Here is a 13,604-nt window from a genome sequence, read left to right as displayed (position 1 = left end):
CTGTCATGGGAGAAGGGAAAACACCAAGGTTACTTACCGGTAGCTGTTTTTTCCAGAGCCCATGACTGCACTCCTATAGTCCCTCCCCTCCCTTTTCACTACATGGGTATGCACTATAATTGGGAGTGTTTTCACCCCTTCATGACCCAGCCTATTTTGACCTTAATGACCTGGCCGTTTTTGTAATTCTGACCAGTGTCCCTTTATGAGGTAATGACTCAGAACGCTTCAACGGATCCTAGCGGTTCTGAGATTTTTTTTTTTCGTGACATATTGGGCTTCATGTTAGTGATAAATTTAGGCCAATAAATTTGGCGTTTATTTGTGAAAAAAATGGAAATTTGGCGAAAATTTAGAAAATTTCGCAATTTTCAAATTTTTATTCTGTTAAACGAGAGAGTTGTGACACAAAATAGTTAATAAATAACATTACCCACATGTCTACTTTACATAAGCACAATTTTGGAAACAAAATTTTTTTCCGCTAGGAAGGTTATAAGGGTTAAAATTTGACCATAGATTTCTCATTTTTACAACGAAATTTACAAAACCATTTATTTAGGCACCACCTCACATTTGAAGTCAGTTTGAGGGGTATATATGGCTGAAAATACCCAAATGTGACACCATTCTAAAAACTGCACCCCTCAAGGTGCTCAAAACCACATTCAAAAAGTTTATTAAACCTTCAGGTATTTCACAGCAGCAGAAGCAACATGGAAAGAAAAAATGAACATTTAACTTTTTAGTCACAAAAATGATATTTTAGCAAATATTTTTTTTATTTTCCCAAAGGTAAAAACAGAAACTGGACCCCAAAAGTTATTGTACAATTTGTCCTGAGTATGCCGATACCCCATATGTGGTGGTGGTGGTGGGGGGGGGGGGGGACGGGACCACTGTTTGGGCGCACGGCAATGCTCGGAAGGGAAGGAGCGCCATTTGACTTTTGAATGAAAAATTAGCTCCAATCGTTAGCGGACACCATGTCATGTTTGAAGAGCCCCTGTGTACCTAAAGATTGGAGCTCCCCCACAAGTGACCCCATTTTGGAAACTAGACCCCCCAAGGAACTTATCTAGATGCATATTGAGCACTTTGAACCCCCAGGTGCTTCACAAATTGATCCGTAATAATGAAAAAGTACTTTTCACAAAAAATTTCTTTTAGCCACAATTTGTTCATTTCCACATGGGCAGCAGGATAAACTGGATCCTAAAATGTGTTGGGCAATTTTTCCTGAGTACACTGATACCTCACATATGGGGATAAACCACTGTTTGGGCACACGGCAGGGCTTGGAAGAGAAGGAGCGCCATTTGACTTTTTGAATGAAAAAATTAGCTCCAATCGTTAGCGGACACCATGTCGCTTTTGGAGAGCCCCTGTGTGCCTAAACATTGGAGCTCCCCCCACGTGTGACCCCATTTTGGAAACTAGACCTCCCATGGAACTAACCTAGATGTGTGGTGACAACTTTAAACCCCCAAGTGCTTCACAGAAGTTTAAAACGCAGAGCCGGGAAAATAAAAAATAATTTCTTTCCTCCAAAAATTATTTTTTAGCCTGCAATTTTTTATTTTCAGAAGAGTAACAGGAGAAATTGGACCCCAAAAGTTGTCCAGTTTGTCCTAAGTACGCTGATACCCCATATGTTGGGCGGAACCACTGTTTGGGCACACGTCCGGGCTCGGAAGGGAAGTAGTGATGTTTTGGAATGCAGACTTTGATGGAATGGTCTGCGGGCATCATGTTACGTTTGCAGAGCCCCTGATGTGCCTAAACAGTAGAAACCCCGCACAAGTGACCCCATTTTGGAAACTAGACCCCCCCAAGGAACTTATCTAGATGTGTGGTGAGCACTTTGAACCCCCAAGTGCTTCACAGAAGCTTATAACGCAGAGCCGTGAAAATAAAAAATCATTTTTCTTTCCTCAAAAATTGTTTTAGCAAGCAATTTTTTATTTTCGCAAGGGTAACAGGAGAAATTGGACCCCAATAGTTGTTGCCCAGTTTGTCCCGAGTATGCTGGTACCCCATATGTGGGGGTAAGCCACTGTTTGGGCGCACGTTAGGGCTCGGAAGGGAGGGAGCACCATTTGACTTTTTGAAGGCAAGATTGGCTGGAATCAATGGTGGCGCCATGTTGCGTTTGGAGACCCCTGATGTGCCTAAACAGTGGAAACCCCTCAATTCTACCTCCAAAACTAACCCCAACACACCCCTAACCCTAATCCCAACTGTAACCATAACCCTAATCACAACCCTAACCCCAACACACCCGTAACCCTAATCCCAACCACAACTTTAACCCCAACACACCCCAAACCATAACCCTAACCACAAGCCTAATCTTAACCCTAATTCCAACCCTAAGACTATGTGCCCACGTTGCGGATTCGTGAGATTTTTCCACACCATTTTTGAAAAATCCGCAGGTAAAAGGCACTGCGTTTTATCTGCGGATTTACCGTGGATTTCCAGTGTTTTTTGTGCGGATTTCACCTGTGGCTTCCTATTGAGGAACAGGTGTAAAACGCTGCGGAATCCGCACAATTAATTGACATGCTGTGGAAAATACAACGCAGCATTTCCACGCGGTATTTTCCCCACCATGGGCACAGCGGATTTGGTTTTCCATAGGTTTACATGGTAGTGTAAACCTGATGGAAAACTGCTACGAATCCGCAGCGGCCGATCCGCAGCCAAATCCGCACCGTGTGCACATAGCCTAATTCTTACCCTAGCCCTAACCCTAGTTCTAACCCTAGTTCTAACCCTAGTGGGGAAAAAAATATATTTTCTTTATTTTATTGTTGTCCCTACCTATGGGGGTGATAAAGGGGGGTGGGGGGGGTTATTTACTATTTTTTTTTTATTTTGGTAACTGTGATAGGTTTTATCACAGTGATCACAATGTACCTGGAACGAATCGGCCGGCCGGCAGATTCGGTGGGCGTATTGCGCATGCGCCCGCCATTTTGGAAGATGGCGGCACCCATGGAAAAGACGGATGGACACTGGGAGGCTCGGCAAGTATGAGGGGGGGGGGGAGTGGACAGGAGGATGGGGAGCAGACAGGACGACAGAGGGGAGCGGAGCACAGGACGGAGGACTGGGGAGGAGATCGGGGGGGAGGGGGAGATCGGGGGGGCAGATCAGTGTTTCCAGCCATGGCCGATGATATTGCAGCATCGGCCATGGCTGGATTGTAATATTTCTCCTTCGCCTCATTGGGCGACACAGACCGTGGGTGTATGCTGCTGCCAATAGGAGGCTGACACTAAGTGATACAAAAAAAGTTAGCTCCTCCCCTGCAGTATATACCCTCCTGCTGGCTCTCAGCTAACCAGTTCTTGCTTAGTGTCTGTAGGAGGCACATGGGTCTGTTTCAGACCCCAACGTTTTTATTTTATTGTTTACTTTTCTGTAAATTTTAATTTTTTAATTAACGGAGTGAAGGGGGCGACGGTTCCTTTCAAGGTTCCGATCTCCCCCGAACCATCAACAGGCGAGCACGGCGAGTATACCTCCCCGTACCCTCTCCTGCGACGTGGGAAGCCATGCCTGAGCTCACTTCAGGGGCGACGGTTCCTTTCATGGTCCCGATCTCCCCACACCAGCAGCAGGCGACCACATGGAGTGTCGCCTCCATGTATCCTCTCCTGGAGCCAGGCCTAATGCCGGACAACTGGCCCTGTCCACCCGGACTGAACTCTGTGGCTGTACAGAGGCCCCTCTCTATGGCGTCCGAGCAGCCCCCACTGTCCCACCACTGTGAAAGCGGATGGCACAAGGAGGCGGACGGTTCCTCTCCACCTCCCTAACAAACGGATGATGGATTGAGGCTTATCCCTGCACCGTCCACGCTGCACAGAACAGCGCTGAAACCCACATCCGCAGCGGCTCCATGCCGGGACGCGCACCAATGGTGAATGGATCCATCTTCAGTGGGATATCCACATGCTGACAGGCAGCCTCAGCCACTTCCCTGTGGCCCACCTCTCTGAGGTAACGCTCTGGATGGCTGCAAAAATTTAGTCCCAGGCTTCGGCCCATTTGTAGGCCGCATCCTGGAAGTCTTGCCTGGAACGCCCCGCTGGTGTCGCCCGCCGGCTACAGAAATTTAGGCCCCGGCTTGGGCCTATTCAACATCGTGTCTGTGGCTCCGCCCCCCAAATTGGCGCTTCTCGCTCTCTGCGAGATTTTATCAACTCTGCAGCTCCCGGTGGCCATCTTGGTCCACCCGGCCAGCTCACACTGGGGTGACAGTATTTTTGCATTAAAGGGGCACATCGACTCTACATCAGTACCCGGGTAAGGAAGTACCTGGTCTTAAAGGCACATGACTAGTATTCTCTGGTCTTAAAGGCGCATGACCAGTATTCCCTGGTCTTAAAGGCGCATGACCAGTATTCCCTGGTCTTAAAGGCGCATGACCAGTATTCCCTGGTCTTAAAGGCGCACGACCAGTATTCTCTGGTCTTAAAGGTGCACGACCATTATTCTCTGGTCTTAAAGGTGCATGACCAGTATTCTCTGGTCTTAAAGGTGCATGACCAGTATTCTCTGGTCTTAAAGGTGCATGACCAGTATTCTCTGGTCTTAAAGGCGCATGACCAGTATTCCCTGGTCTTAAAGGCGCATGACCAGTATTCCCTGGTCTTAAAGGCGCATGACCAGTATTCCCTTGTCTTAAAGGCGCACGACCAGTATTCTCTGGTCTTAAAGGTGCACGACCATTATTCTCTGGTCTTAAAGGTGCATGACCAGTATTCTCTGGTCTTAAAGGTGCATGACCAGTATTCTCTGGTCTTAAAGGTGCATGACCAGTATTCTCTGGTCTTAAAGGTGCATGACCAGTATTCTCTGGTCTTAAAGGGGCATGACCAGTATTCTCTGGTCTTAAAGGGGCATGACCAGTATTCTCTGGTCTTAAAGGGGCATGACCAGTATTCTCTGGTCTTAAAGGGGCATGACCAGTATTCTCTGGTCTTAAAGGGGCATGACCAGTATTCTCTGGTCTTAAAGGTGCATGACCAGTATGCTCTGGTCTTAAAGGTGCATGACCAGTATGCTCTGGTCTTAAAGGCGCATGACCAGTATTCCCCGGTCTTAAAGGCGCATGGCCGGTATTCCCCGATCTTAAAGGCGCATGGCCAGTATTTCCTGGTCTTAAAGGCTCATGACCAGTATTCCCTGGTCTTAAAGGCGTATGACCAATATTTCCTGGTCTTAAAGGCGCTTGATCAGTCCGAGGAGCCCTCCGCCGCCGACCCCAGCTTTATCCTTTAGTTCCCCTCAGTGGACTTCTTCACTGACCAATCCATGGTTCTCTGACCAAGAGATTGAATCCCTCTGTGTACCCTCTGTGTTTGGAGTGCTCGCAGGACCAATCTACATGGTCCCTATCCTACATGGGAGCCGTCGGCTAGCAGGGGCCGCAAGTATTCTAGAAACGTGCAGGCGTCTAGAAACATACAGGTATCTAGAAAACGGAAGTTTTTCGTTTCCTGCTCCCTCACCAATGATTTGATGACAACAAGGCTCTGAATATGGATTGGATATTGCCTGAGCTTGCCAGAGCTTCAGAGACTAAACTCCCTCGAGAGCATTTGCCATTCAATTCGGATAAGCGATTCACTGGACAGAAGCCTCTACGTGGGATGCCATGCCTGGCCTGTTTTTTAAGGGCGACGGGTCCTTTAAAGGGCACCGATCTCCCCACACCATCAACAGACGAGCACACGGAGTGTCGTCTCCATGTTTCCTCTTCTGCATCCAGGCCTAACGCCAGACAACCTGTCCTGTCCACCTGGAGACCTGTACTCTGTGGACATATAGAGGCACCCTTTTTGGCGTACGAGCTCCCCCCTCTGCATCACCACTATTTAGTGGACGATGCAAGAAGGCGGACAATTCCTCTCCACTTCCCTGTTAAGAGGTTGATGGATCGAGGGTGCCTAATTTTTATCTCTGCACCGTGAAAAGAGGAGATGGCAAGAGACTATGACCTGCTGGATGCAGCCGCACATTCTGCCATGGGGCAGATTAACCGGGTAGAATCTCCTGTGGTATTCCTACCAGTATCCCTACCTGATGGGTCATCAATTAAAAATACCACGGACTGTCAGATAGCAAATCTGGTTCGTTCCGTCTTGCGGCTTCGGGTCCAGCGCTCTATCCTCCCTAGCGGCCGCATGGATTGCTAGAGCAATGGTCTCCTGGCTGGAGACCTTAACTAACTTGATTCACACCAGCAACAACTGGCCAATCAAATCCTTTGAGCGGGAGACTGACAAAGGATTATATAAGGATTGTCCAGCACAGTCTAGATCTAAGGGATCTTGGTTCCAAACAGGGGAACGAAAAGTAAGATCGACCCTGGACCTCAAACTTCTAACAACCTTTGAAATGGTCCTCCTTCTTTGGATGGAGTTCCTCCGCTCAGCCATTACTTCAACAGAAAAAGGTGCAGTTTCCGGCATCCATCGACATTCGGGTTGCTTGCCCTCTGCAAAAATTCCTTCGCCTTTCCATTCGTCAACAGCATTTTCATGTCACAACCTTGTCCTTTGGCCTTGCTTCCGCACCCAGAGTGTTCGCTCGGATCATGGCGGATGTCATGTTTCTCTTGCACTCTAGAGGCGTGCTCGTCCTGCCCTGTTTGGTCTGTCTAGCCGCCCTTCCAGGACTACGCTGAGTCGTCTATATCTCTTGCGATACCTTCTCTCCTGGGCTGGCAGCTACACTTAGACAAGTTCTCCTCATTTCCAGCCCAGCAGATATCCTTTTTGAGGATGATCCTGCACACTTCTAGAAGGATGGTAATTCTTCCTCGAGACAAGGTCATGGCCCTTCAACAGGGAGCTCGCGCAAGGAGAGTTCTGAGGACTTGATTACTCACCCCTCATTTCATTCGATTTGCTAAGAGAGTTCTGAGGAAAAATGGTGACAATGGAAGTGGTTTCCTTCGCTCCGCTCGTTTTCAGCAAGTCAAATAGACTTTCAGACAATAGTCTCCGAGCTCCTTCTTTATCCAGGGCCTTTCTCCCGGTTCAATGGTTATTAGTAACTACCAATGCCAGTCTTCTTCTCCCCATCATTGTTCTGGAGATCCGAACGGTAGTCTTACATCAGGTCCACTGCCTTCTGGCGGGTCACCCTATCCGAATTCAATTGGATAATGCCACGGCGGTGCCTTACGTCAGTCATATAGCAGGTACCCACGATCAGGCGCCATGACCGAGGTACCTCACTTTCTCTGATGGGCCGAAGTCTATTATTCGGTGATCTCGGCAGCATATATCCCAGAAGTAGAACTCTGAACGGCAAACAAATTCAGCCGTCAGGGTTCCGCCTCAAGTCAGTGGGAACTTCACCCCGAAGTCTTCCATCAGATCTTTCCTTACTGGAGCTCTCCAGTTGTAGGTGGGATGACATCCAGACTGAAGGCCAATGTACTCGAGTTCGTGGTTCGGCCTCGAGATCCAAGAGCCATCGCTCTCCATGCTCTGGTTCTGCCGTGGTACCAGTTTCCATAACTCCCCTTCCACTGCTTCCGAAAGCCTTTCGGAAGCAGAAAGGGGCCCCAGTGATCCTCAGAGATCCGCACTGACAACGTCCGTTTTTTGTTTGCGGAGCTAGTATCTTCTCGCCTTATCGCAGCACAACTGCAAGTAGGGACTTTCTCACAGGGAGTTTTCACACGTAGTTCTTCCCTATCGCATACCATTAGATCATTGGGACCTTATTATTCCTAGGAGCCTTACAGTAGGCTCCTTTTTCATCCGGGCAGACTTTACTATCAGGGAAAGTCGTCCCGTTCTCCTCTGCGATATTCTCACTCTGACGAGTCTTCGGAGCTAGCTTCTTTGCTCTTTCAGACTTTTTTCCCTTATTACCTTCGAGGCAAGGTTGTCCTCAGGCCATCTCCATCCCTTGTTACCAAGGTGGTACTGTATTACCACTGTTATGAGGGCATAGTTCTTCCCTCATCTCTTTTGGCTCCAGTCCACAAAATGGAATAAGATCCCCCATATTCTGGACGAAGTGAGTGCTCTGAGTAGGTACGTCTTGAGGACAGCGTCCTTCTGAAGGTTGGACATTTTATTTGGGCTTCCTGACGGTAGAGTAAGGCTTCCTGACATTTTCAGGAAGGGTTTAGCCGTTTCATCGACCATGATAACATGGTGAATTCTTTTCACCATCCAGGAGTCCTTCCGTGCTAGATGTCAGCCTATCTCCTTGTCTATCAAGGGTTCTAGGCACCAGGCGTCAGCAAGGCACGCCTGCAAGCTTGCGGATTCGTCCAGTCCGCATGCATTCTTGAAGCACTATAATTCCCACACTTCCACAGATGTGAGTCTGGGCAGGCGGACTCTGCAGGCCGCGGTGGCGCACTTGTAAGTAGCGGTTACACAGGGCCTGATCTATTGTTGTCCCCACCCAGGGACTGCTTTGGGACGTCCCACGGTCTGTGTCCCCAATGAGGCGAAGGAGAAATGGGGATTTTTGTGTACTCACCGTAAAATCCTTTTCTCCGAGCCATTCATTGGGGGACACAGCTCCCACCCTGTTATTAGCTTATGCTTGTTTTTTAGAATATGACATGCTATACGCTCATATATTGTTATTGATCTCCTACTGCTTTTGCACCGAACTGGTTAGCTGAGAGTCAGCAGGAGGGTATATACTGCAGGGGAGGAGCTAACTTTTTTTGTATCACTTAGTGTCAGCCTCCTATTGGCAGCAGCATACACCCCACGGTCTGTGTCCCCCAATGAATGGCTCGGAGAAAAGGATTTTACGGTGAGTACACAAAAATCCCTATTTCACCAGTTTTCTTAGGTGAAATATTACAAATCGCTCTGATTGGCTGTTTCGCTTTCAACAGCCAATCAGAGCGATCGTAGCCACAGGGGAGCGAAGCCACCACCCCTGGGCTGAAGTAGCACTCCCCCTGTCCCTGCAGATCGGGTGAAATTGGAGTTAACCCTTTCACCCGATCTGCAGGGACGCGATCCCTCCATGACGCCACATAGGCTTCACAGGTCGGATTGGCACCGACTTTCATGATGCCTACGTGGCGTCACAGGTCGGGAAGGGGTTAAAATGTGGTGTTGGTTGTATGTGTAAATTAACCGGGAGGTCCTCTCATGCTCTGTAACCAAATGAAGCGGGAGAGAGGTACCACCATTTTATTTCAGTAGGTTCCTGTCTTGGCTAGGCCGATCCTTCTCCCAGGTGTGCTGTCATGGGTTCTGGAAAAACTGGCTACTGGTAAGTAACCTTGGTGTTTTTGTAAGAAATTTTGTACTTCTGCATGATCATAAAATTTGCCAATAATACTTATAGGTTGTTCACTAGTTCCTCGCTGTTATGTTTGTAATAAGGTTGTTCTATCTTTTGAATGTGCTTCAAAGTGCTTAATTCTCTTTCCAGAAATAATTTAGATGTTGTGCTTGTTAATGGAAGTCTGTATCAGAGGAGCAATTTCTCCGAATAATACAGTAGTGCCCCTTGGGGACGCCTCTCTTTAGTCTTGGTGGGTGATGGCTTTTCAGTCCAAAAGGCTGTTAGTGAATGATGTTTTCCTGTATGTCTTAGTTGATAGATGCCCTGTTTCATCCATTTTAATTATAATTGTAATGTCCAAAAAGGTGGTGATATTATGGTTGATCTCTAATAAAAATGTGAGTCCCATTGCATTAATATGAACATGCCTAACAGATTGTGGTTGTGTCTTGCACCATGAGAACAAACACATTATCTTTTGAAGTGTCCCTATAATATAATTTGGAGACCCCCACCATGACAACTCATTTTCCCAAACAGAATAATATCATCCCACTAGCCCAAGAGAAGGTTGGTGTATGTGGATGCACATGGGCTAACCATCGCTGTGCCCTGAGCTGGTGGTTTAACTTGCCAATTACATAGTTGTGTTTAAGTAATTAAGTAGCAAGCATTGATATTATGGTCCCTTACCCAATTATTTGTGGTTCGTTATATACGCAATACTTGTGGTCTACGCTGGCGTGCAGACACTTCTTTCCGGCCTGAAAGATGCTTCTGGATGCGCTGGATAGGAATTGTGTGAAGCGCATGAATGTTACTACTTGACACTGGATTGAAATTCCGGCCGCAGTCTTTATTCAGGCTGGGCACTCGGCGCGGCATATCACACCTAAAGGGATTTCCCCTGACATGAACGGGATGGAGCAGTACTGAGCCTCTAATGCCCTACGGCCAACATGTGCTTATCAAGGACTAATGGCACAAGCTAAGGGGGAAATGCGCGGAGTTTCTTAATTAGCTTGATTCATCCAGACTGAAATTTCATTTATATCATGATTTATCTTGACCTGTATACATGGGAGTTCCTTTGGAGCAGTGTGGCGGAGACTACATGTAATCAGATACCACCCTATATTTATTCTACTTGGTATCAGCGTGCACGTGTCACTTGATTTTAAATTATATTTACGTGGGTTGCACCTATGGACATGTAACTAGACACATGGGATGATATAGCTGTGAAAATTAGTAACCTAAATATGATCAACTATTGTACATGGTTTGCATATACCACTTAGTACTGTGGTTTGGACAATAGTCATGATCCTTCTATCATTATAGACAGCAATATTTAGGTTCCTTTACCTAAACTCCCCCCTTTTTTTCTTTTCTCCCTTATAGAATAGGGCCTACGGGGCACAAGGAAGGGGACAGTCAATGTGGGGGGGGGGGGCAATCGTATATTAGGGTTCCAACCTCCGCTGTCAGTATATTTTCCATAAAGGTTTTTAGGGGATAATGGGAATATAACAGCTGATCAACAGAGAGCTTCTAACCCCTTTGTGTAGTAATAATAATAATAATAGATATTACTTATTTGTCAGCCAATGCATGTGTTAGATTAACCAACACTTTTCCAGATTTTTATCACATGTATTTGTGGGTTTGCATTTACAATTTGTTTAATATTTTTGAGTAAAGGAATGTAGTAGTAGTAGTGGTAGTGGTGTAGTAGTAGCAGCAGCAGTTTCTGTGATTTTAATATTGTGCCTGCTGACTGAGTAGTAGTAGTTTCTGTGATTTTAATATTGTGCCTGCTGACTGAGTAGTAGTAGTTTCTGTGATTTTAATATTGTGCCTGCTGACTGAGTAGTAGTAGTTTCTGTGATTTTAATATTGTGCCTGCTGACTGTTAAGGTACCGTCACACTAGACGATATCGCTAGCGATCCGTGACGTTGCAGCGTCCTCGCTAGCGATATCGTCCAGTGTGAAAGGCAGCAGCGATCAGGCCCCTGCTGTGCTGTCGCTGGTCGGGGAAGAAAGTCCAGAACTTTATTTCGTCGCTGGACTCCCCGTAGACATCGCTGAATCGGCGTGTGTGACACCGATTCAGCGATGTCTTCACTGGTAACCAGGGTAAACATCGGGTAACTAAGCGCAGGGCCGCGCTTAGTAACCCGATGTTTACCCTGGTTACCATCCTAAAAGTAAAAAAAAACAAACACTACATACTTACCTACAGCCATCTGTCCTCCAGCGCTGTGCTCTGCACTCCTCCTGTACTGGCTGTGAGCGTCGGTCAGCCGTAAAGCAGAGCGGTGACGTCACCGCTCTGCTTTCCGGCCGCTGTGCTCACAGACAGTACAGGAGGAGTGCAGAGCACAGCGCTGGAGGACAGACGGCTGTAGGTAAGTATGTACTGTTTGTTTTTTTTTACTTTTAGGATGGTAACCAGGGTAAACATCGGGTTACTAAGCGCGGCCCTGCGCTTAGTTACCCGATGTTTACCCTGGTTACCGGCATTGCTGGTCGCTGGAGAGCGGTCTGTGTGACAGCTCTCCAGCGACCAAACAGCGACGCTGCAGCGATCAGGATCGTTGTCGGTATCGCTGCAGCGTCGCTAAGTGTGACGGTACCTTTAGGGATGTTGCCTGCACGGGGGGGGGGGGGGGGAAGAAGGATGCTGTGTGGCCCTGGCAATCCAAAATAAAAATACACTTTTTTTGTTTATAATTGTTAATTTTTATTGTTTTAGTCTGGTTTCACCCATCTGTGTATAATCTGAGTATGGCCATGGTCTATGGACCTGAGCTCTACACCCTCATATGTACCTATCGGACTGATGAGTTTGGGGGTCAGGAGATCAGTGGCACGTCCGTACATCATAGTTCATGCTGTGAGGCGATTTATGGATATTTGAAACCAGCCATAGAAGTGTTTTAACACTAGTGAAAAATAATTCTAATGTTTTTTTCTTCTTTTCTTTCTCTTTACAGTTTTGCTAAGATTTATCATATTCTGACACCAAAACCAGGAAGAGGCCGTTTTGTAATTGAGAAGACAAAGTTCTCTTCCAAATTTTTTTTTTTTTTTTCTTCATTTTTTTAAATTGAAGCTGGGTTCAACTTGTGGGATCTTTTGGAATTTTAAGACCGAAACACTTTCAAACAATTTTTCTTTCGAAAAGTTTAGGAAGCCACAATTTTATGGTGCAAGTTTAGAAAAAAGGAAAGTCTTTTTATAACAGAGTCCTATTGCATTTTATGGATACAGCTGAGGCATCTGGTGTGAACATTGATTCAACTTTAGGTCGCATCCCGATTTGTATTGTATGCTTCATAGTCTTTTGCACCCTCGCAGTCCCCTGAGCTGTAATGAACGTGTACATAGTTTGCAATGCGTTTGTGGAAAACGAATATTCTCACAGAAATGTTAGAAATGCTCTAATCATGAAATAAGAAGTGTTAACTACGAGGCACCAAATTAAGTTATTTTGTTAGCTCATGGTTAGATTGATCTTCATTCCCGTTAATAATTGTCATGCTTTAATTTTTGTTTTATATAGCTTTTCATTAAAACAGACTGTTTGTAATTACTGGATTGTTATTTTTTTGCCATGATTTTTTTATTTTTCTTGTAAATTTTGGTTTGTGAAAAAAAAAAAAAAAAAATTGGCTGTTTTCTACATTTTTATTTACAATTAAACACAAATCCCCCAAATGACATTTTTAAAACTAGATCCCCAAGAATTTCACCTAGGGATATAGTGGGCATTTACTCTGCCCAGACCCCTATGTTCAGCTTATCTGTCCCACAGTGGATTATCATCCACTAAGAGCTGTGTGCTGATAATTTTTTTTTTTCTTCTATGGTTTCTTTCCAAATTGTATTAATTTCTCCCGAGTATGGCAATACCCCATTTATGGCTGTAAATGGCAGGATATAGGAATGGAAGAAGGTTTAAATTTTGGGGACCATGTCACGTTTACAGAGTCCTGAGGTAGAAGGATTACTGCACCCTATAAATTATGTTCCCTGGGATAAAGCAATGTTGTGTATATGGATGTAAATTGCTGTTTGGGCACACGATGGGATGCAAAAGGAAAGGACACAACTGTACCTCAAGAGACCAATCCAGTAAAAATACAAGATCAGTGGAAACCCCTGACAACATTAGGTTATTTATGTAGGAGTTATTCTGATTGCTGTACTGAACATCTGCACTTCAGTAGTCCTTTGAGTCTTGAATGAGAACAGCAATTCTGTAAGTATGGCAGGCTTAATACATAGCAATACAAAAGT

At 45.9% G+C, this 13,604-nt stretch overlaps 1 protein-coding gene across 2 annotated transcripts in view; it reads left to right on the top strand.

Annotated features, from left to right (window-relative positions):
• Positions 1–12,897, top strand: part of TCEA1 (transcription elongation factor A1) — a 152,946-nt gene extending 140,049 nt beyond the window's left edge. Inside the window, exon 10 of one of the 2 annotated variants that reach the window (XM_069731349.1) lies at positions 12,299–12,897. In XM_069731349.1, coding sequence (XP_069587450.1) covers positions 12,299–12,307 — 9 coding nt within the window. In that variant the 3' untranslated portion in view covers positions 12,308–12,897. The remainder of the gene's footprint in view (positions 1–12,298) is intronic. The other variant, XM_069731351.1, reaches the window with a different exon arrangement.
• The last annotated feature ends 707 nt before the right edge of the window (positions 12,898–13,604 follow it).

The sequence above is a fragment of the Ranitomeya imitator genome, chromosome 6, assembly GCF_032444005.1.
Source record: "Ranitomeya imitator isolate aRanImi1 chromosome 6, aRanImi1.pri, whole genome shotgun sequence".
Classification (NCBI taxonomy): domain Eukaryota; kingdom Metazoa; phylum Chordata; class Amphibia; order Anura; family Dendrobatidae; genus Ranitomeya; species Ranitomeya imitator.
Note: the sequence above shows the minus strand (reverse complement) of the source record. Positions and strands in the feature narration are given on the sequence as shown.